We start from the raw sequence: 24,713 nt of genomic DNA, 5'->3' as shown, positions 1-24,713 counted from the left end.
CATAAAGGCATTCACTAATGCAGCAGATTTTCCCATATTTTCTACACTTGTAATTTATGCTAACACTTAAATTAAATTGTCAAATAATGCTCAATTGGTGACAATAAATGAATTTAATTGAAATTGTTTGTATTCATTTCGCATTTCACCCATGATCTTAATTCAAGTCTCAAAATGACTATTGACACTTTTTGCTTTTACCTCTCCCACGGGAAGTGAGCAGGGAATAATCATGTGAAGCAAACTGACTCAACATGCCTTTTCCTACCTCGTTTTTTTGCATGTATTATTATTCCTGAGGATTTTTTTTTAGTATTTTCCAATTGACCCTTCATAAGATATGACTATTGCCCACCGAAATTGCTGTTTGTTTGCGCAAGACCGAGTGGTGCAGGGCCTGGAAAGATGCCAACACAGATACCAACAAAGATGCCAACAACGGAGAGGTCAATCACAGACCCCACAGTGAAACCACCGGGTTTTGACCTCCATCGCAAGCAATGCATAATCATGAACAGAATCCGCACCCTCCATGCAAGAACAGCCCATCACTTGCATGTGGGGGATGACAGACAGCCCTGCTTGCGACTGCGGACATTCAGACCAGACCATCCCACACATTGTGAATGACTGCTCACGGGGCTTTTCCCTGGGGGCATCAAAGCCATCCACCCAGTAACTGATGCTGTCCTAGCCTGGATGTCTACCCTTGATCTACAACTTTAGGATGTGCACGCCATACACAAGAAGAGGAAGAACAAAATTACAGATTTGTTTTTTTAATATATAATTGAAAGACAAAATCATGAGGTCATGCTAAGGTGTGACACTAACACTAAAATGATTACCACTTACCATTAAAATTCTTCAACATGGATTTGCAACATTTATTATCAATTGAATCTGAAAATTACAGTTATGATTGTTCTATTGAACATTTTAACATTTTACAGAAGAGGAAAAACTGACGACTTGTCTCAAGCACAGCATTCTGGCTGGAGCCGGTAGAAAGCAAGCTGGCTAAATTAACGTTAAAATACTTCACAATTTACTATTAGTCTTAATAAATAAATGACCCCCATGTTAATAAAAGCAAATATTTCAAATAACCAAATGTTTTACTAATGCATACATTTAAATATTTGTAGTGATTTACATTTAAAACCCTGTAAGTTTCACATTAAAGGATTGTAGAATAGTGCTGTTCCAAATTGTACTTGAGCCCATTTTTTGCATTACAAATTGAACTAAAGGATGTGAAAACACAAGCACAATTAATAAAAATGATGGCAATATTTTACCCAGCTGATATAATGCATGGCAAAATGGTGGAGTACTTTGTCCTCGAAGCAGTTTATTAATTACATAGGGTTTATGCCAAATACATTTTGCCCAGAGTCACGCTTGACCAGATCCATGCCTCATGGTTGACATCCTGACACCCACCCCTCCCCCCCCCCCTACCCTACTGCAAGCCTGCTGTTACTGCCCCAGTCATTCTGAGGCACCAGATAGCAACTAAGAATGCAGAAGTTGTAAAGTAAACCCTGTCCACAGACCATTTGCACTCTCACAAGTCCTTTTCGCTAATTAAAATGTCTCTGATAATCAATTGAAAACATTTGAAAAAAAACATAAAATTTACTAAATTGTTGTGAATTAAACTCAAATGCACAGTGATATAAGAATAGAAAAGCTGCCTAAACTCACGTTTTAAACAGAGGTTGGTAGCCACATTCATATAAATAGAAAAATGCAGGATGCAACAGCTATGACTGGAAGGGTCAGATACAAAGGGGCCCTGTCCCTTGACTGCAGAATTCCCATGGATATAATGGGGAGTTCAGAGTCCAAGGTCGATATGTGTGTGCATTTGACCTCCTTGACTTTCATTCTGCAGTCTAAGGCACGCAAGTCCAAAAACCACTGATGTGCACGGCCGCTAGTTGTTGGGTCTCTACAAAAGTGAAAGCAGTTTGCCAGCAGCACAGCTTAGAATATTTTTTTCTGACTGGGCAATGAGGACATCTTGTGATAATCCTTGAAATTACGAGTTTTAAAGTAGGTGATTTTTTTCAACAATTGGATAAATAGACTAACAGAAAAGGACTTTCAACTTTATACTAAATCAATAGCTTTTAGTTAAAATGGGACATTTTTCAACAATAGTACAAATTATGTTTACAAAAAATATAGTATTCACAAATGAATTCTGCAACATATTAAAAAAGACACAGCAAATGCTTTTAACATTCACAAGGCATACTTGAAGACATACAAAATAAATGATTAAAGTTACTGCAATCTATCATTATCAAACTTAGCTGCATATCCATGGATTTTCATCTTAATTTAAACAGGATTACATATACAGGGCTTTTTAAAATAGCACATTCTAGAAAAGGAGAAAATAACTGGTTTATAGAAAAACTATAGCAATATTTCAGGCAAAAGGTGATACAGACCAATATCAATTATCAATGTGAGCAAGTATACAGACCTGTAAATACATGCTGAAATGTGTTAAAAACAGCCCTTAGTTATTTTTACATACCAGCAAACAAATGTATGCCTCTTATAATTGTTTTTTTTATTTTGCATGATATAATTACTTGACAGTCAACTAACCTTATTTCAATTAACTATTTCATTCCAAATTGTATTCCAAATATCACGGTGAGTTATAATACCTCATATAAAAATTGTTGTAAATTACCAGCATTTTAATGCAGACTGATTAGAAAAGTAAACAAAATGTACACTCCACCTAAAGTGCAATCACATTTTCTTTGATAAATGAAAGATACCTATTTTTCAAAACTTACAGCCATTTTTAAAGTGATGCACTAATTGTTGCAGTGTTACCAGTGTCATGTTAATTGTTTTTCAATTACCTTTACTTCGTGAGGAGGTCATGGTATGTATCACTTCGCTGAAAAGCAAATCATTCAATCTTACATAATGGACAATTTTTCTAAATTCTTTTTACCTAAGCTTTAAGAAGAGATTTGTAAGTGATGGAAAAAAAGCAACCACTTTGTTTGAAGTAGGTTTATAGACTGTTTACAAAATTCTACAATGCTATCTTGAAGAAAATCAACAATTTCTATAAATGCTAAATCTATATGAAAGTAAATGTCTCAATGGATATTTCATGAATTATACAAATAGCTAAGAGTGATTGGCACTGGTCAAAAGTTGTTCATCTCCCTTTGCAGAAAGAGCTGACCATATTGCTTCCCCCTTTTGAGTTTTTTTACATTCGAGATGGCTTTGCAGCACTGTTGTGGTGTCCCCTGGAAGAAACATTTCCATCAGCAAATACATTTTTCATAAATTTATAAAAGCTCAAATAATAGAAAACTTCTCATAATTTACTGCTTGTCATTCAATGTATACAAAGCCTTGAAACTATAATCTTTAATTTACACAGAATACAAACATTGTACAATGTTTGAATTAATTTTTCAACAATTAGCATAATATTCCATATTTAGTGCCCATCCCCAATCACGCTGGAACTGTGCCTTGAAAGACTATTTGAAATGAAAGTTAAAACACCTTGATCTATAATTACAGATGGACAAGGACAGGCTGAAGTTTTAATGGTAACTTGATGTTTTCATGATCACGATTACTGATAATACCTTTAATTTTCTGACATTTAACTGAATTTTAACTCCTCTGAGCTGCCATGGTGAGATTTAAGGTCAATTCACTTGATCATTAGTCCAATACCAGTGCAATAACCTGACCACCATCCATCATTTTAATTATTGGTAAATAAGACCAATTCTTAAAAATTAAACTGGTAAGATAATATTTAAAACATGTTGTACTTTACCTGAAGGGTTCTGAAGTAACTTCATTACTTTCCACATGGACATGGGGCCTGAATGATCAGATAATATTGCCACTTAGTTATCTATGTGTGTCCCATTTAAATTAGTTAAATTAATTAAAATAACTCCACTCCTTATAAATATTAACAAAGTAATAATCCATTGCATTGAAGAATCATTTTGCTTAACTAAATATATTGCTATAGATTATACATTACATTTTGAGAGCAGCCATAAATAATGATGTGGATTTTTCAACGTGTGTGATTTTCTGTATGCCGCTAACAGCAATGTTAATATCTTAAAAAATAAAACTTGTTTTAGTTTTTTAATTGAAACACCAAAATAAAAAAAAATAATATTTCTTTCAGTTTAAAAATTAATTAATTCTCCGACTTTTTCCGAGTCCTTTTGAAAAAGAACTGAAAATGAATTAGCAATCAAATACTTTCCTGAATAAATTTAAATCTAATATTTTAGTGGTTGCCTTGTACTTGGATTAAGTTGTGGCGGTCCCTGGGGGTTAGGCCACTCCTTGGGTCATCCCCCTCGAATCTTGAGGGACAGGGACGATTGTCTGCCCACAGGGTTTCCCGGTGCCTGCTCGCGGGCGCTCTGTGTGTTTGCCATGATTCATTAAACGACTTCTGAACCTGCCTGGCGTCTGGACTTTTCCTGACCTCATCCAGGCTACTACAACTGGTGACTCCGACGTTCATCACTCATTGTGATGAAAAACAACATTGTTGCACTGAAGCTCCCGACTTTGTGGACCGAAGACCCTGATATCTGGTTCCAGCAGGCAGATGCACAGTTTGCTCTGCGAGGGGTGACGGTAGTTGGCTATCAACTCGTCCAAGTGCCGTTTCGGGGTGACGGCCATTGATTTCCTTAGCCACCACATTACTCCACTAGGGGTGGTGCCTCTGCCGGCCAGGGTGAACGCTGTCCGCTGGTTCCCCCGTCCGACCACAGTTAAGGGCCTCCAGGAATTCGTGGGGATGGTTGCGTTTTATCACCGTTTGTTCCCGGTAGCAGCCGCAATCATGCGCCCGCGTTTCCATCTAATCGCTGGTCATCACAAGGAGGTTGAGTGGTCCAACGAAGCAGTAGCGGCATTCAAGAGTGCTAAAGAGGCCCTGGCTGGGGCCACGATGCTCGTCCATCCACGAGAGGATGCCCCGACCGCCCTGATGGTGGACGCTTCTGAGGTGGCAATTGGGGCAGTGTTGGAGCAGCTCGTTGACGGATGCTGGCAGCCACTCGCCTTCTTCAGCAGGCATCTCAGTGGTGCTCAGCGTCGTTACAGCACTTTCGACCGTGAGCTCCTTGCCCTGTACCTCGCCTTACTCCACTTTCGCTACTTCCTGGAGGGGAGGCCTTTTACTGCCGGCGAATCACAAGCCGCTAACTTTCGCGTTTGCCAAGGTTTCAGACCCGTGGTCTGCCCAGCAGCAGAGGCAGTTGGCGTACGTGTCCGAGTACACCACCTCCATCTGTTTCGTCGAGGGCAAGTACAACATCGTGTCCGACGCCTTATTGCGACCTGCGGTTCACGCCGTTCTCCAAGTCACTGAGGGTATTGATTATTCCGCCCTGGCAGCCGCACAGCTGGTCGACGAGGAAATGTCCGCCTATCGCACCGCGGTATCGGGCTTGGAGTTGGAGGACGTTGTCTGTGGTCCTGGGGGCGCAACGGTGCTGTGCGATGTCTCCACTGGATTTCCACAACCCATCGTCCCCGTCGCTCCACGGACTTGCTCATCCCTCCATCTGGGCGACAATGGCCCTTGTAGCCTCCCGCTTCATGTGGCACGGGCAGCGCAAGGAGGTTGGACATTGGGCGCACACCTGCTTCTCGTGCCAGACCGCCAAGGTGCAGCGACACGTGCGTGCGCCGTTGCAGGAGTTCACCATCCCTCGGCAGCGGTTCGACCACATTCACGTGGACATCGTGGGGCCGCGCCGCCATCCTAGGGCATGACCTATGTTTTCACCGTGGTGGTCCGCTTCACGCGGTGGCCTGAAGCCATTCTCAATAGCCACTTATGCTCAGGCCTTGGTGGCGCACTGATCGCCCGGTTCGAGGTGCCGCTGGACATAACATCTGACCGGAGGCCTCAGTTCACGTCGGAACTGTGGTCGGCCATTGCACGCCTCTTGGGGGTTCGCCTACACCACACAACGGCGTATCATCCACAGGCGAACGGACTTGTGGAGCGGTTTCACCGCCAACTCAAGGATGCCCTGAAAGCATGGATCAATGATCAGGACTGGGTGGACGCTCTGCCGTGGGATTTGCTGGGGATCTGCACTGCACCCAAAGAGGATTTGGCCTCCTTCTCCGCCGAGTTGGTGTATGGGTCTCCGTTGACGGTGCCCGGGGAGTTCGTACAGCCGGCACGGGGCCAGGCGGAACAGCCTTCGGATGCTCTGCAATGTCTTCCGCAGAAGGTGGGCAAGCTGGCGCTGGTGCCCACATCTCGTCATGGGTCTTTCCGTCTGCACGTCCCCTCTGCTCTGGAGGACTGCCAGTTCGTCTTCCTGCGTAGGGATGCTCATCGGGCACCCCTCCAGCGGCCGTACGAGGGTCCCTTCCGGGTCCTGGAACATGGCTCGTCCACTTTTGTCCTGGACATGGGGGGTCGGCATGAGACTGTTTCGGTTGCGCGGCTGAAGCCGGCGAATATTGACATTGATCGGCCGGTGCTGGTAGCGCGGCCCCGTAAGCGAGGGCACCCTCCGTCTAGGGTACCTCCTCCACTGGCTACTCCGCCCCCTGCACCTGTTGGTCAGTTGCCCGTTCCTGTGCCGGGCATGGTGCACACCCGGGCTAGTTGCCGCGTGCGTCCTCATGTCCGTTTCGTGCCTCTGGTTCTTGGGGGGGGGGGGGTGGGCCCTGTGGCGGTCCCTGGGGGTTAGGCCATCCCCCTCGGCTCTTGAAGGACAGGGACGATTGTATGCCCACGGGGTTTCCCGGGTGCCTGCTCACGGGCGTTCTCTGTGTTTGCCATGATTCATTAAACAACTTCTGAACATGCCTGGCGTCTGGCCTTTTCCTGACCTCATCCAGGACACTACAAAGTGACATTTACTTAAAGGAGCAAACCTCCACTAGGTTAAAAGTGCCCTGGTGAATGTTTGTCCTTCTATAGAATCTCTGAGTATCCACCCTCTTGGTGTTTGGAAATTCTAATGGTTTTGCATTTGGTTCACTGTGTGCTCTTTCCTGCATTTGCTTTAAACTCATCAGGGCCATGGTCCCTTTAAACTTATTAGGACCCACTTTCACATACTTGTCATCTTACCTTTTCCTCTGTCTTCATTAAACTCCCATGGCATGTGTTTCCCGTGCTCACTTGAAACCCACGGGTTTACTTTAAACTACCCACACTCTTTTTAAACTTACCTGGTTTACTGGCCAATGTATTACACCACTGTATAACACTTTAAAAATATAAATTAAAAATATGATGAAGAATGAATAGAATATTATCCAATAGGTTAGCTCCACCAAAATCCCATGGGTTTTACTGCACAGGTTTACTGCACCAAGATATACTCTGGTAGGTTCACTTGAATTTACAATTTATATTCCATCCATTAACTATGAAGCAATTCTGAATATAAAATGCAAAGTTAACTAACTGCATACCTGTTATCTTGATCTTGAGTGTATATTGAGGTACGTGTATGCCGAATATTTCCTCTCTGCAGCTTCACGTAAGGAGACTGTTGGGTTGCTACACTTTTTAATTGTTTGCACACTATGTCCGGTTGCACATTTTGAGTGTTAGGCAGGTTCCCTCCCAAGTGCTTGTGTCTCTTGTCTGCAACATTATATTAGGACATTTAGATGTTTTGATTATTATTTTAAATAAGATAGCTTGCAAATCTGAACCTTGTGCTATGACATAAATTCTTCTAACAACTTTATTATTTATAACATTTACTATCTATGTTTCTGAAATGAATCACGTTCTTTGTTATTTTATTTAAATGATTTTAAAGGAGGCTTGGAAAATACATACTATTTCCCACAGTTTGTTGCTGTAAAATTAGGATAACTTTTTCTTCTGGGCAATAAAATAGGTTAATTTTCAACTCGATTTACGGACTGGGTGATGGGTGGGGAGAGAAATGAAGCAGGTATATCAACAGTTTTTTTTTCTCTTTTCTCCGTTTTTTTAAAGTTTTTACTTACTCACTCTTTGACTACACTCATTTGGTAGTTTAGGGGTTCTATTCTTACCCATTCACTTTCTCTTTCACTTTCTTTCTTTCTTGCTCTTTCTCTCTTTTTCTATTTCATCTTTGCTAAAATTAAAATGGAAGCTGTACAATAAATGTATTATGTCATATACCACGGTTTATACTTTTGTACACTGCTTCTAATAAAAATATAAATTTAAAAAAAAATGTTCTACTCGAAAAATGAGAATTCAGATTTTTCCAATGAGATTTAGCCTATTTCGATCAATCCACATTTCAGGCAAGAATTATGGCCCACTGTCTAAGCATGTTTAATCATGATAAATGTAATTCAAATAGTTTAAATATTCTGCTTTCAGACTGAAGGCACCTACGTCATTAGTATGAGGATTAAAGCATGCAGTCAGCAATCAGCCTTGAATTTCAGAAATTACTTCCTTCAGGTTTGAAAATCAATAAATGATGGTCTAGTGAAATCAGCTATTACACACTGTTCATGTTCACTTCAGAGGGGCAACCCTTCCAATCCAGAACATGACAATGCAACAAACATCTGTGCACGTGACCACAACATTTTTCTGATTGAACATGTCAAGTAAAGCAAGGACATGCCGCCCTTGATTAATCCAATCTCTATAAATATTACTGCAAGATAGCAAAGCACATGCGTAGAAATTCATGGTCATCAATTTCAATCGCATGTTGCACCATTAAAGTGATTCTGCTACAAAAGTGGTCCGCTGAACCAATGCAGGTTATAGAAAGGAAAATAAGTTAGTTCAGGATCAGGACTCGAGAAGAAAGGCTGCGAATATGGGCAAAGTTTGTGGATTGAAAGAAGAAGGTTAAGGAGGATGTCACGGCTGTGTTCAGAGGTGACACTACAGATGGTTTGTCCAGTGAGGCTATACAGGCGGAGCTGAGGAACAAGAAAGGGATGATCACCTTGTTGGGGGTGTACTACAGACCCCTGAAAAGTCAATGGAAATTAGAAGAACAAATGTGCAGGGTGGTTGCAGACAGCTGCAGGTCAAATAAGGTTGTTGTAGTAGGGGATTTTAAATTTCCCAATATAGACTGGGAGAATCATAGTGTGAAGGGTTCAGATGGGGTGCAATTCCTCAAAAGTGTTCAAGACAGTTTTCCTAAGCAGTATGTGGAGGCCCCCACATGTGAGGGGGCAATGCTGGATCTAGTATTGGGAAAATGGGAAGGGCAAGTTAATGAAATGTGTGTGGAGGAGCTTTTTGGGATCCGTGACCACAATTCGATTAGGTTTAAGATAGTTATGGATAGGGATGGAGAGGGTCCACGTGTTAAAATGCTCAACTGGGGTAAGGTCAACTTTGAGGGTTTGAGAGAAGGTGTCGCTCAAGTTGACTAAAGCAGGTTATTAGAGGGGAAAGGAACATCGGCCAAGTGGGATGTTTTTAAAAGTGTACTGAAGAAAGCTCAGGAAGCTCAGTGTACGTCCCCGTTAGAGTGAAGGGCAAAGCAGGCAAATGTAAGGAAGCTTGGCTGACGAGGGAAATTGAGACGTTAGTCAAAAACAAGAAGGATGCAAGTGCATCCCTGGAGGAGTTTTGGGAACTAAGGAGTAATCGAAAAAAGGAAATCAGTAGGGCAAAAAGGGGCCAGCAGATAGCTCTGGCGGGTAGCATTAAGGACAATCCCAAAAGATTTTATAAATGCATAAGGGGGAAAATGGTAACAAGAGAAAGAGTGGGACCTCTCAGGTATCAAAGCGCTCACCTCTGTGTGGAGCCACAGGAGATGGGCAAGGTCCTAAATTAGTATTTCTTCTCTGTATTTATCGAGGAGAAAGACTGTAGGATGGGGGAAATTGGAGCAGTCACTGGACATGTCTTGAGAGCAGTCAGGGTTATTGTCGAAGAGGTACTGAAGGTACTGTCATGTTTGAAGGTAGACAAATCTCCAAGGCCTGATCTGGTATATCCAAGGACATTGTGGGAAACTAGAGAGGAAATTGCATGAGCCCTGGTTGAAATTTATGAATCGTCCTTAAGTACAGGAGAGGTGTCGGAAGACTGGAGTGTGGCAAATGGTGTACCTCTTTTCAAGAAGGGCTGCAGGGACAATGATGGGAACTATAGGCTGGTGAGCTTAACATCAGTAGTTGGTAAGTTACTGGAGAGTTTTCTGAGGGATAGGATATACAGGCATTTGGATGGGCAACGGCTGATTAGGGAAAGACAGCATGGTTTTGTACGTGGGAGGTTGTGTCTCACAAATCTGATTGATATTTTTGAAGACGTGACCAAAAAGGTTGATGAGGGCAGAGCTGTAGATGTTGTGTACATGGACTTCAGTAAGGCGTTCAACAAGGTTCCGCATGGTAGGCTGCTCTGGAAGGTTAGATCGCGTGGGATCCAAGGAGAGATAGCTGAATGGATAGCAAATTGGCTCCATGGAAGGAAGCAGAGGGTAATGGTGGAAGGTTGCTTCTCAGACTGGATGCCTGTGACTAGTGGTGTGCCTCAGGGGTTGGTGCTGGGCCCGTTACTGTTTGTCATCTACATCAATGATTTGGATGAGATCATACAGGGCAAGATTAGCAAGTTTGCTGATGTTACAAAAGTTAATGGTTTTTCAGATAGTGAAGATGGTTGTGAAAGATTGCAGCAGGATCTGGATCGATTGGCCAGGTGGGTGGAGGAATGGTTGATGGAATTTAATACAGAGAAGTGTGAGGTGTTGCATTTTGGGATGCCGAACAAGGTCAGGACCTACACAGTAAATGGTAGGCCTCTGGGCAGTGTTGTAGAGCAGAGGGATCTAGGAGTACAGGTGCATGGTTCCTTGAAGGTCGAGTCGCAGGTAGATAAGGTGGTCAAAAAGGCTTTTGGCATTTTGGCCTTCATCAGTCAGAGTATTGAGTATAAAAGTTGGGAGGTCATGTTGCAGTTGTATAAGACGTTGGTGAGACCGCATTTAGAATATTGTGTTCAGTTCTGGGCACCATATTATAGGAAAGATATTTCCAAGCTTGAAAGGGTTCAGAAAAGATTTACGAGGATGTTGCCAGTCCTAGAGGCGGTGAGCTATAGGGAGAGGTTGAGTAGGCTGGATCTCTATTCCATGGAATGCAGTGGCATGAGGGGAGATGTTATAGAGATATACAAAATCATGAGAGGAATAGATCAGGTAGATGCACCTTTTGCCCAGAGTAGGGGAATCGAGGACCAGAGGACATAGGTTCAAGGTGAAGAGAAAAAGATTTAATAGGAATCCGAGGGGTAACTTTTTCACACAAAGGGTGGTGGCTGCATGGAACAAACTGCCAGAAGAGATAGTTAAGGCTGGGACTATCCCACTCTTTAACAAACAGTTAGACAGGTACATGGATAGGACAGGTTTGGAGGGATATGGACCAAGCGCAAGCAAGTGGGACTAGTGTAGATGGGGCATTGTTGGCCAGTGTGGGCGAGTTGGGCCGAAGGGCCTGTTTCCACACTGTATCGCACTGTGACTCTATGACTCTAAGAACAAAGCATGGCTCAGGTACAAGTCGTTTGTGGTGGTGGAGACCGGAATCACTTCGGGGAGAGAGGAGGCACATATTGCTGAATATCATAATTATTTGTCAGGACTTGGAGGCAGGTTCCCGAGATAAATTGGAACCACAGGGAATAGTTATCCTTTAAAATGCTATTCCCGTTGGACTGAGATCGAAATTCCCGAATTGTAGCTTGTCCTTTATGAAGGCTGATGCTTTACTTAGAGAGGAACTTGGAACTCCACAATTGCAGTTATCTGAGTCAATGTATTGTGCTATTGTTCCTCCTGAGAGCGGTGACATAATTTGAATTTGAAGCCACTACAGCCACAACTAAAAGTGAGAGTTAATCAGCAGCAACAAAGGAGGCAGTGATGGTCATGACAGTAACGTGAACACTACCTCCTGAAGCGTAGGCCACTAAATTTGCATTTACACCAAAGGACAATTATAGTCATGGGAGTCTTAAGCAGAAATGACAAGACAGTCCTTAAAAAACTGAATTACCTAATTTCTCTAACAGACTAGCTTGATACCAAAAATTCCAAAGAATGAAATATTAGGAAGGAAGATTAAAGCATGATGATCCATGTCAGTTTTAGGATAAAGGAGGTGACGAAGGCACAGGCTCATTGTTTCTTCACATTATAATCTTCTAACTCCCAAAATCATCTGTCACGTTGATTCTAAAATTGTCAAATGTTTTAAGCAATAACGTTCAACATTTTTGCACAATTGGACAAGTCAAGCATATAAATTAATTTGTATATTGCTACATAGAAACATAGAAAATAGGTGCAGGAGTAGGCCATTCGGCCCTTCGAGCCTGCACCGCCATTCAATATGATCATGGCTGATCATTCAACTCAGTATCCCATCCCTGCCTTCTCTCCATACCCCCTGATCCCTTTAGCCACAAGGGTCACATCTAACTCCCTTTTAAATATAGCCAATGAACTGGCCTCAACTACCTTCTGTGGCAGAGAATTCCACAGATTCACCACTCTCTGTGTAAAAAATGATTTTCTCATCTCGGTCCTAAAAGACTTCCCCCTTATCCTTAAACTGTGACCCCTAGTTCTGGACTTCCCCAACATCGGGAATAATCTTCCTGCATCTAGCCTGTCCAACCCCTTAAGAATTTTGTAAGTTTCTATAAGATCCCCCCTCAATCTTCTAAATTCTAGCGTGTACGAGCCAGGTCTATCCAGTCTTTCTTCATATGAAGGTCCTGCCATCCCAGGAATCAGTCTGGTGAACCTTCTCTGTACTCCCTCTATGGCAAGAACGTCTTTCCTCAGATTAGGAGACCAAAACTGTACGCAATACTCCAGGTGTGGTCTCACCAAGACCTTGTACAACTGCAGTAGAATCTCCTTGCTCTTATACTCAAATCCTTTTGCTATGAATGCTAACATACCATTTGCTTTCTTCACTGCCTGCTGCACCTGCATGCCTACTTTCAATGACTGGTGTACCATGACACCCAGGTCTCGTTGCATCTCCCCTTTTCCTAATCGGCCACCATTCAGATAATAGTCTACTTTCCTGTTTTTGCCACCAAAGTGGATAACCTCACATTTATCCACATTATACTGCATCTGCCATGCATTTGCCCACTCACCCAACCTATCCAAGTCACCTTGCAGCCTCCTAGCATCCTCCTCACAGCTAACACAGAATAAGATAGAGAGCATTGCAATAGTTACTTACTTTTGGTGGTTTCCTGTAGCATCGAGTCTCCAAAATTATGTGGTAGATTATATTCCGTTGCAGTTATAGGCTGCAATCCTCTCCCAAGACCGCTTGATGCCCGCAGAACACTTGGCCTTGTTAATAATGGCATAATTATGGATAACCCCGTTTCAACTGCAGGTTTCAAAGGTGCTGCCTATTGATCAAAGCAAAACAACAATACAAAATCAATACATATTGAAATCTGTAAAAGAGGTACAACTTATTAACAGATTCTGCATCTCTTTCTTCTTAGACATTGTTTTAAAATCTCCATATATAAGTTTATGACGGCCAATTGGATCATTCCACTAACTCAAATGTAATCAGATGTAAAGCTAAGCAGTGAAGAGAGTATAGTCATTTAATTATTTACAGATCCAATTATTCTCATGCTCTCCTGACCTGCCTCCCACCTTCAACAGTAAACTTAAGCCCATTAAAAACTCTGCTTCCATACCCTATCACCTAATCTTCTATATTACTAAAAGTCTGTTCTTGACCGGTTTTGGCCTTCTGTGCTGCGATTTCCGAGAGAACGCAGCCACCTACGGCCGTCATTTTTGGCCACCTCGCTCAGAGCCCCCCTCCGCCACATGTGTGCTGAGGATTTTTCCCGTTGATTAAAAATGACAGAGATATTACTGTTTTTACAAAATTCCCCATTCTCTCTGCTGACGGCAGGGGGGAGGGACTATAAAACCAGGAAGTGGTGTGCCACACAGTCTCTTCAAGATGGAGGAAGGGAGAGGGTCACGTTTCTCTGAGCTGTGAATAACACTGAACACATGTCTACTCAAATGTAAGTGCCCTTAGTGGTTCTAAAATGCTTGCAGAATGTGTCTATTGGTTCTAAAGCTTGCAAAAAAGTGTCTATTGGTTCTAAAGCTTTCAAAAAAATGTCTATTGGTTCTAAAGCTTGCAAAAAAATGTTTATTGGTTCTAAAGCTTTCAAAAAATGTCTATTGGTTCTAAAGCTTGCCAAAAAAGTGTCTATTGGTTCTAAAGCTGGCAAAAAAATGTCTATTGGTTCTAAAGCTTGCAAAAAAAATGTCTATTGGTTCTAAAGCTTGCACAAAAAAATGTCTATTGGTTCTAAAGCTTGCAAAAAAATGTCAATTGGTTCTACAGCTTGCAAAAAAATGTCTATTGGTTCTAAAACTTGCAAAAAGTGTCTCTATTGGTTCTAAAGCTTGCAAAAAATGTCTATTGGTTCTAAAGCTTGTAAAAAAAGTGTCTATTGGTTCTAAAGCTGGCAAAAAAATGTCTATTGGTTCTAAAGCTGGCAAAAAAATGTCTATTGGTTCTAAAGCTTGCAAAAAAAATGTCTATTGGTTCTAAAGCTTGCAAAAAAAATGTCTATTGGTTCTAAAGCTTGCAAAAAAAATGTCTATTGGTTCTAAAATGGTTCATACTAGCGCTCCAGAAAGCGGCGCCCCCCCCCCCCCCCCTCCTCCTGGTTGGCTTGGCTTGGGTGTGTCTTGAAATTGAAAGGCACTACTTACTGCAAATGGTGGCATGAAGTTGAAAGGCTCTACTTACTGCAAATGGTGGCTTGGGAGCTTTGGCTTGAAGTTGAAAGGCACTATTACTGCAAATGGTGGCTTGGTTGCTTTGGCTTGAAGTTGAAAGGCACTACTTACTGCAAATGATGGCTTGGTTGCTTTGGCTTGAAGTTGAAAGGCACTACTTACTGCAAATGGTGGCTTGGTTGCTTTGGCTTGAAGTTGAAAGGCACTATTACTGCAAATGGTGGCTTGGGAGCTTTGACTTGAAGTTGAAAGGCACTACTTACTGCAAATTGTGGCTTGAAGTTGAAAGGCACTACTTACTGCAAATGGTGGCGTGGGTGCATTGGCTTGAAGTTGAAAGGCACTACTGTAAATGCACTTCCTGTTTGCACTGTATATTGATTTTAGATAAAACGCTACCATTTACGGCTGTGATTTTTGGCCATCTTACTCAGTCCCCCCTCCGCTGAGCAGGTGCAGAGAATTCTTCCCATCAATGAAAAATAAGTGTTATTAGTTTTTTTTTAAATGTTGAGAATCGCTCTCCTGTCAATCACTCCATGAAAGCCACACCTTTTCCAGTGGGGGGGGGGGGGGGGAAGAGGTTATAAAACCCGGAAATGTGGGTGTGGCTCAGACTCTGCAAGATGAAGGAGGGAGATGTCACAACTCGCTGTCTTTAGTGGCTTTGCACCCTACTTCAAATGGTATGAAACTGCACTTGAATTTGGTGGCCTTGCACCCTACTAGAAGTGGTAAGAAACTGCACTTGAATTTGGTGGCCTTATACCCTGCTTGAAATAGAATTTCAAGGATTAGCCTTGAGTCAACTACCAGCCCACCAGCCGTGAGTGAGTGAGTTGCCAGCACAACAGGCTTGATTGACTGTGGCGCCAGCCCAAGAATCCATTTGGCGCACAATTTGCATACTAGCCATCTGGAAACCAGTCCCTTCAGCCCACAACACCCATACTAGTGCTCCAGAAAGCCCCCCCCCCCCCCCAACTGGTCACCAATATTAGAATTGGTGGAGAGGTGGAATATTGCGTTGGATGACCAGCCCTCCTGTGTGATGCTGGGACCCAACAGGTCCCACTTAGTCTAGTAGTATATAAAGATCTGAGATAAAATTCTGATCCCTGTTATTCGAACCCTCTCATGTTCTCACTCCTCCAAATCATTTTAATCTCTTCCAATGCACAAGATTTCAACCTGAAACATTGACCTTTGCCTGCATAGATGCTCTCTAATCTGCTGAATCCCATCAGCAGTTTTTTTTTGCAGTGTTTTTCTCATACACTCAATTCCTTCGAATGCTCTTCATTTTCAGAAATAGTTATTAAAACTCCAGTTAAGTACAAAAGGTCAAATTAACGATGCCCTTGATAGACTGTGTGCCGAGGTGCTTTATTGTTTCATTTCGTGACCCAAAACACCTGTATTCATAACAATGTGTAAAAATATTATAAAAATCATGCCATAAACTCGTCAATACCAAAACCTGCACATATTTTAAAAAATATGAGAAAAACCTTCAATTTTCCGAGGAGTAATTGTCCAATCAAACCACGTTTCACATTGCGTCGGACGCCAATTGACCAATCATGCGCTTTGTTTCATGGTAGCTAGGCAGCGAGCACAATGGGATCATGGCTGCCTCCTATTTACATTTAAAAAATAGCAAGGTTTCGAAGGAATAAAGGTAATATAACCTTGCTGATCATTTTGTTTTACAATTGATTTATCGTTGTAAAGTTATGATGTGAACTGTTAAAATAAATTTGATAAATAAAAATGTAGAGCTAGGGTTAGGATTAGGATAAGGGTCAGGGTCAGTCAGTCGGTCGGCCCGTGGGTGCTGCGAGTGGTCAGTCGGGCTATCGGCTGGCCTGTGGGTGCTGCAAGGGATCAGTCGGGCTTTCGGTAGGCCAGTGGGTGTTGCGAGGGGTCTGTCGGGCTGCCGGTAGGCCAGTGGGTGTTGCGAGGGGTCAGTCGGGCTATCAGCCAGCCCATGGGTGCTGCGAGGTGTCGGTCGGGCTGTCGGCTGGCCTGTGGTTGCTGTGAGGGATCGATTGGGCTATCGGTAGGCCGGTGGGTGCTGCGAGAGGTCTGTCGGGCTGCCGGTAGGCCGGTGGGTGCTGCGAGGGGTCGGTCAGGCCGTCGGTAGGCCTGTGGGTGCTGCAAGTGGTTGTTTGGGCTGTCAGCTGGCCCGTGGGTGCTGCAAGTGGTCAGCCGGACAGGCGGCCAACTGGTCGGTGTTGCAGTAAGCGAGTGGGCGGACTGATGGAGCCGGCGCTATGGGGGTGCTGAAGGCGGCCCGGGCGGCGTGCAGACCAGTGCTGCTCCCCACCATCATCACCATGATGATCCAGAAGGGCATGCTGGCCGAGGTGGACATGCTGAGCCTGCAGCCGGTCCCAAAGCGGCTCCAGCCCCAGCCATGGGCAGCTCTGGAAGGGGGGGCGAGTTAGGGTTAGGCATTTTCCTCTCAGTGGAAGATGCCTTTAGCCTTCCCTCAGCTTGGCACTGCCCCAGTCCCACTATGGTCATGACCCCCACTCTGCCCACTGGCAGTCAGTGGGGTTTAGTAAACGGGACCTCTGCGGCAGTCTCACTCAACATACACACTCACAATTATATTAATTATATTATTTTTATATAATATAATCATATATAATTATATATCCAAAGTCTTATTCACAAGTCATATATGGTATAATAATATATGGTTTAATAGACAGCAGCATGGAATTGGGCTGCCCATAGAGTAATATGAGCATTGAGCACTAGATGGCGCTTACTTTTTCGATCTAATTTTCTAATTAGCTTAATTAATTAGTGTGCAACTTTTGACACTGACGAGTTATGAATTCCTTCTCAAATATATTTTATCTAAATCTGTGGCAAATGTCAAGTAGATACCAGACATGGGTCACAAAAGTTAAATTCTAGACACATTTTCGATGCTCGGCCCACAGCCCTATGCGTTTAGTTAGGGGACAGCCCTTTACTATTACTGCTGTTCTATTGATTTTAAGGTGGTTGATGATGCTAATATCGAACCTAAATATTCTGCAACAGATGAAACAGGTTGTGCATGACAGGACAGGCAAGCAGTTAGTTTGAGAAGTGATGCTCTCCTTTCACTGCTTATGCTTATTTTCAGTGAATGGACAGTTGGACTCAAGGTTCTCAATACTACTCTGATGCTTCTTCTGCAGTTGGAGACAATACGACACTAGGATTCCCATATGTCAGGAGAAATGTTACACTTTTTCAAAGGGGCTTTGAGAACATCTTTGAATGGTTTCCCCTGTACACCTGCAAATATTTTGTGTAATGAAGCTGGAGTGGACTAAGTTTTAAGAAGTTTTTTTTGTGAGGGGGACATGCAAATTACAAGGCTTGCCCAGTGGAGTCATCTGAATATAATCATCTTCTGGAGTTGTTAGGCTGGGAAAGAGCATTGGTGTTGATTCACCTATCCTGCCAAAGTATTTGGACGATTTTGCAAACAGCTTTAGAGGTATCTCAGAACTGCTTGTTGAAGGTGAACTAGGTTCACAGCTGCCTAGCAGATCGTGAGGTTTGTGCCACATAGGAATGAATAGCATTTTCATCCCCAAATAGTCAAGAACTGTGCTGATGCACTGAAGGTAAATCTCATCTTGACAGCAGTCTTCATTGTTAAGTGGTTCCATAGTTATTTTCCCACAGAAAATAGTATTTTATGCCTTTGAAAAGATTTGCATACAAGTTGAATGCTGGAGCAGTTTGCAACAACTCACAGCTTTTCACTTAAAGTGCTTAAAGTTGTGAGAATTAATAGAGACTAAGATATAGTAACAGAGAGTGAGTGAAAGAAAAATGGAATCAGGGACAAAGAGTTCCAGGCAGAAAGAAAAAAGGGTAGAGGCATTATTTCTCATGTTAATTTAAACCTGATGGTCTTTACATGAAACAAAAACATTTTAAATGCTTATTAGGGAAGTATAAAGACTGATTGTTATAATCAATGTTTGGTTGCAAGACATTACATTTGCCAAAGTACAGATTGCAACCATCCCCTGAAATCATTTTTCTAATAGATGAATACAAAATGAATCTGCTTCAGCTGATCCAACGTTCACTGTATTTTCCATAATAACAATGGTCGAGCATGAAGATGTAAATTAATAGCAGTGAATATATAGAAATGGCAAGCTAAAGATGAATTTGTGCAAGATATCATGAATGAGGTCATGATGTTTAGGGTCATGGAAAGCTGTAGTTAACAATCAGGAATACCATAAAAGTTGTATCTGATTTTCTACCTCTGATTTTAATCATCTTCCCATGAATTAGGTATAAAAAAATGTTTTACCTAATGGAGACAACCCATAAAAAGGTGTACTATTCAGGTCACCGAACAATGCCACAGAGGATCTACTAGTCCTTTAAAATGAAAATAAATCTTACATTGTGTTCACACAAGAGAAATTCAGCTCTTTCTTTCTCATCTGTAGATATTGGCACACCATCTAACATCTGGAGTTTTAGCAAACGAAACACAAGGAATGGACGATATAACATTTTTCGAGAGACCTGGAATTAAACTTACATTGATTACATGAAAAAAGCCTTACTTATTTCAGCACCTTATGCCTTCAGACAGTAGTGATTCACAAAAGACACCAGGTGAGATACAGGGGATACATACTATGTCAAACATACTTCGCATTTCATATATTTTATAGCAACCTACATGGCAAAGTATTAATAATAAACAACTTGAAATCAGCAGCTTGCTCAAGAAAAATTGATGTTTGTTACCAATAAACCCAGCCAATGACGATGCAAATCTTCCCATTTGGTAGTACCAATACGTGATCACCAAACCCCACCCCTGGTAATTTAGGAGGATTGTGCGATAACGCAGTGGCGTAATGGCAAGTTGCTGCCTTACAGCACCAGAGACCCGGTTTAGATCCTGATTACTGGTCCTGTCTGTATGCAGTTTGTACGTTCTCACTGTGACCACGTAGGCAAGTGGGACTAGTGTAGCTGGGACATTGTTGGCCAGTGTGGGCAAGTTGGGCTGAAGGGCCTGTTTCCACACTGTCACTCTATGACTCTAAGAACAAAGCATGGCTCAGGTACCAGTCATTTGTGGCGGTGGAGACCAGAATCATTTCGGGGAGAGAGGAGGGACATATTGCTGAACATCTACAAAATATCTACATATTGCTGAATATCTACAAGATATAAGATTCAAATAAAACTGATACTAAATATTAAAACCAGGGATGAAGTTTTCAAATTCACCTACCCTTAATTATTGATCCAAGTTTCAAAACTACCAAGATCCTAAAATCGTCATTACAGTACCAAAGCTGATTAAATGAAAAATGATTGCCAATTAAGAACATGGCAATTTTATTTACTGTCCACTGGGGTATAGTCTCAAGAAAAAGGTTCCCACTCCCCCATTCCCCACTCCACGTATTGCCCAACAGTTTAAATCTGTATCCCTGGTTCCTCAACTATGTATTAATGGAATCAGTTTCTCGCTCAATGTACCCTACTCCACCCTGTCAAGATCTTATACACCTCTACTAAATCATCTCTCAATCTCCTTTGTTCCAAGGCGAACAACTCTACAAGTACAAATTCAATTCAATTTACAAATTCGCAGACAACACCATTATTATGGGCCGGATATCAAATAATGATGAGACGGAGTATAGGAAGGAGATCGAGAACCTAGTGACCTGGTATTGAGACAACAATGTCAGCAAGACAAAGGAGATAATGAGCGAAGCAGTACACATACCCTAGTTTGCATTGACTGCGCTGCAGTAGAGATGGTTGAAAGCTTCAAATTCCTAGGAGTAAATAGAAACCTAGAAACATAGAAAATAGGTGCAGGAGTAGGCCATTCGGCCCTTCGAGCCTGCACCGCCATTCAATATGATCATGGCTGATCATCCAACTCAGTATCCTGTACCTGCCTTCTCTCCATACCCCCTGATACCTTTAGCCACAAGGGCCACATCTAACTCCCTCTTAAATATAGCCAATGAACTGGCCTCAACTACCTTCTGTGGCAGAGAATTCCAGAGATTCACCACTCTCTGTGTGAAGTATATCTGTGTGAAATATCACCAACAAATTGTCCAGGACAACCCATATTGAAGTAATGGCCAAGAAAGCACACCAACTTCCTGATAAGGCTGAGGAATTTCACCCTGTCCCCAACAACTCTCACAAACTTCTACACATGCGTGGTAGAAAGCATTTTATCGGGATGCATCACAACATGGTTTGAGAACAGCTCTATCCAAGGCCGCAATAAATTGCAGAGAATTATGGACGCAGCCCAAACCATCACATAAACCAACCTCCCTTCCATTGAATTTATTTACACCTTAAATTGCCTCGGCATAGCCATCAGCATAATCAAGGAAGAGTCGCATCCCGGCCACTCCCTCTTCTCCCCTCTCCCATCAGGCAAAAGGTAAAGAGTGTGAAAACGCACACCTCTAGATTCACAAACTGTTTCCTCCCAGCTGTTATGGGGCAAGTGAACCGTCTGAGCAGTCCTGAGCTACTATCTACCTCAATGGAGACCCTCAGACTATCTTGGATCGTACTTTACTGGACTTTATCTTGCACTAAACGATATTCATGTTATTCCCTTTATCATGTATCTGTACTCTATGTGTTGCCCGATTATAATCATGCATTGTCTTTCTGCTGACTGGTTAGCACGCAACAAAAGCTTGTCACTGTTCCTCGGTATATGTGACAATAAAGTAAACTCAAACTCTGGCTTTTCCATTTTATCTTTGGATAATGGGAAATTCCTCATCCCAGGAAATATAAAAAGGAATATTGTCTGCAATTTTCATCGTCCTTTTACGGCGGGGTGAGCGTAATTGGATGCAAAGCTCTGGTTATTGGCCAACCAATGCTCTATAATATAAACCTCCTTGTTTTTATGTTTTGTGCCTATACTGTAGTTAATAAGCCCAGGATCCCATATGCTTTACTATTTTTTCTAACATGTCCTGCTACCTTCAAAGATTTATGCAAGTATACATACAGGTCCCTCTGTTCTGCACATCTTTTAGAATTGTAGTAGTTAATCTGTATTGTCATTCCTCATTCTTTAAACATATTTGGAAGTTGATCAGTAGCCTATGCGAGGAAGCCAATATGAACTAGGTGGCTATTTATCTTAGGCAAATTCAGAATAACCATTGCCCAGTTAGTTTCAGGTAGATTGGGCCAGAACAGTGGGAAATAAATTAGTTTCTACTTTAACCTTTCACTTTATACAGCACAAAAACAGGCCCTTCAGTTCAAATTTGTCCATGCTGACCCAGATGCCTCATCTAAGCTCATCTCATTGCCCACATTTGACCCATATCCCTTTAAACATTTGCTATCCATATTTGTAAAGTTTCAACAGGTCAATTGTAAATATTGTCTGTATCGACCTTGAAATCAGAATGGTCTTTGGATGGTGTTCAAGAAGGAACTGCAGATGCTGGAAGATCGAAGGTACACAAAAATGCTGGAGAAACTCAGCGGGTGCAGCAGCATCTATGGAGCGAAGGAAATAGGCGACGTTTCGGGCCGAAACCCTTCTTCAGACTGATGGGGGGTGAGGGGGAGAAGGGAGGAAAAAGGGAGGAGGAGGAGCCCGAGGGGGGGGGGGGGGGATGGGAGGAGACAGCTCGAGGGTTACGGAAGGGGAGGAGACAGCAAGGGCTAGCATAACTGGGAGAATTCAACGTTCATGCCACCCGGACGCAAGCAACCCAGGCGGAATATGAGGTGCTGTTCCTCCAATTTCCGGTGTTGCTCACTCTGGCAATGGAGGAGACCCAGGACAGAGAGGTCGGATTGGGAATGGGAGGGGGAGTTGAAGTGCTGAGCCACCGGGAGTTCAGGTAGGTTATTGCGGACTGAGCGGAGGTGTTCGGCGAAACGATCGCCCAACCTCCGCTTAGTCTCCCCGATGTAAATCAGCTGACATCTAGAGCAGCGGATGCAGTAGATGAGGTTGGAGGAGATACAGGTGAACCTTTGTCGCACCTGGAACGACTGCTTGGGTCCTTGAATGGAGTCGAGGGGGGAGGTGAAGGGACAGGTGTTGCATTTCTTGCGGTTGCAACGGAAATTGCCGGGGAGGGGGTGGTACGGGAAGGAAGGGAAGAATTGACAAGGGAGTTGCGGAGGGAGCGGTCTTTGCGGGAGGCAGACATAGGGGGAGATGGGAAGATGTGGCGAGTGGTGGGGTCACGTTGGAGGTGGCGGAAATGGCGGAGGATTATTTGTTGTATTTGCCGGCTGGTGGGGTGAAAGGTGAGGACTAGGGGGACTCTGCCCTTGTTGCATGTGCGGGGATGGGGAGAGAGAGCAGTGTTGCAGGGTATGGATGAGACCCTGGTGCGAGCCTCATCTATGGTGGCGGAGGGGAATCCCCGTTCCCTGAAGAACGAGGACATTTCCGATGCCCTGGTGTGGAACGTCTCATCCTGGGAGCAGATGCGGCGTAGGCGGAGGAATTGGGAGTAGGGGATGGAGTCTTTACAGGGGGCAGGGTGGGAAGACATGTAGTCCAGATAGCCATGTGAGTCAGTTGGTTTGTAGTGTATGTCGGTCAGAAGTCTGTCCCCTGCGATGGAGATGGTGAGGTCAAGGAATGGTAGGGAAGTGTCGGAAATGGTCCAGGTGTATTGGAGTGCCAGATGGAAGTTGGTGGTGAAGTGGATGAAGTCAGTCAGTTGTGTGTGGGTGCAGGAGGTGGCCCCAAAGCAGTCGTCAATGTAACGGAGGTAGAGGTTGGGGATGGGGCCCTGGTACGTATTGAACAAGGATTGCTCAACGTACCCGACAAAGAGGCAGGCATAGCTGGGGCCCATGCGTGTGCCCATAGCTACGCCTTGTGTTTGGAGATGGATCTGGATATTGAGTCTCATCCCATTTTTTCACATTTCTACCTAAATGTCCCTTTCGTGTTTCACGCTGAACAAGTCAAGGGTTCTCATTTTTTGGACACATAAACTAAGTTTCGTTTTCACTGATTTATTAGTGATCAATCACTACTAAATAATGGTTATTTCCTATTTGAGGCAGAACAGAATGAGTAGATGCAACAAGATTTTAATCAAGCAACTTATTTGTAAATTTGCAAGTTTACAAATTTGTAAGTGGCTCTGGTTCACAGCTTTATCAGGATGATAAATTATTAGATTTGTGAATGTCTCTTAGATTTAGAAATATACAAAACTATTAAGAAAATTAAACAATATTATTAAATATAAAAACACAAAATACAAAATACAAACATTTAACTGAACAATCACCAAAAGTACTATTATCTTATTAGTATTTAATTATTATTTTGATTAAATTTGCAATTATTTGAATCAATCAATGGGGTAAAGCACTTAAAATCATAATACTTACAGGATTTCCAACAACTGAAAGCTCTGTCAAATTTGGAAGAGAATCAAGTTTTTCCAGTTCACCTGTATCCTGTGCAACATAGAATAGCTAGTTTGGAAATAGATCTATTAGACTTTATAAAAACCATGTTCTACCACAATGGCTTCTACAACAGTACTGAAAATCAGCAAAATGCTGGGTTAAAATATTACTTCATTACCTTGCAACTAAATCACCTTGCAAAATCACATACATCAAACATTGTATAAACAAATCATAATTTTGTCAAAGCAAGATTATTCCATAAAAAAACAGGAAAAGAAACACGGACTAATAACTAACCTAAACTTCCTGGATTATCAGTGGTAAACCTATTAAAATACTATTATGTTTGTAAATGTCTCTTGAGGTTTAGAAACACACAGAAACTATCAAGATAAATTATTTTAAAAATTACTA

The 24,713-nt window shown here is 42.6% G+C and overlaps 1 protein-coding gene across 6 annotated transcripts in view; it reads right to left on the bottom strand.

Moving 5' to 3' along the window:
• Positions 1 to 788: 788 nt before the first annotated feature.
• lrrc9 (leucine rich repeat containing 9) overlaps positions 789 to 24,713 on the bottom strand; it is a 147,659-nt gene continuing 123,734 nt past the window's right edge. For all 6 annotated transcript variants that reach the window (XM_033027397.1, XM_033027401.1, XM_033027400.1 and 3 more), the window contains 6 exons: positions 24,276 to 24,344; positions 19,275 to 19,400; positions 13,285 to 13,462; positions 7,498 to 7,672; positions 3,845 to 3,892; positions 789 to 3,296 (listed from right to left, as the gene is read on the bottom strand). In XM_033027397.1, coding sequence (XP_032883288.1) covers positions 3,257 to 3,296; positions 3,845 to 3,892; positions 7,498 to 7,672; positions 13,285 to 13,462; positions 19,275 to 19,400; positions 24,276 to 24,344 — 636 coding nt within the window. In that variant the 3' untranslated portion in view covers positions 789 to 3,256. The remainder of the gene's footprint in view (positions 3,297 to 3,844; positions 3,893 to 7,497; positions 7,673 to 13,284; positions 13,463 to 19,274; positions 19,401 to 24,275; positions 24,345 to 24,713) is intronic.

This window comes from Amblyraja radiata, chromosome 9, assembly GCF_010909765.2.
Source record: "Amblyraja radiata isolate CabotCenter1 chromosome 9, sAmbRad1.1.pri, whole genome shotgun sequence".
NCBI lineage: Eukaryota > Metazoa > Chordata > Chondrichthyes > Rajiformes > Rajidae > Amblyraja > Amblyraja radiata.
This window is presented reverse-complemented; position numbering and strand designations above follow the sequence as displayed.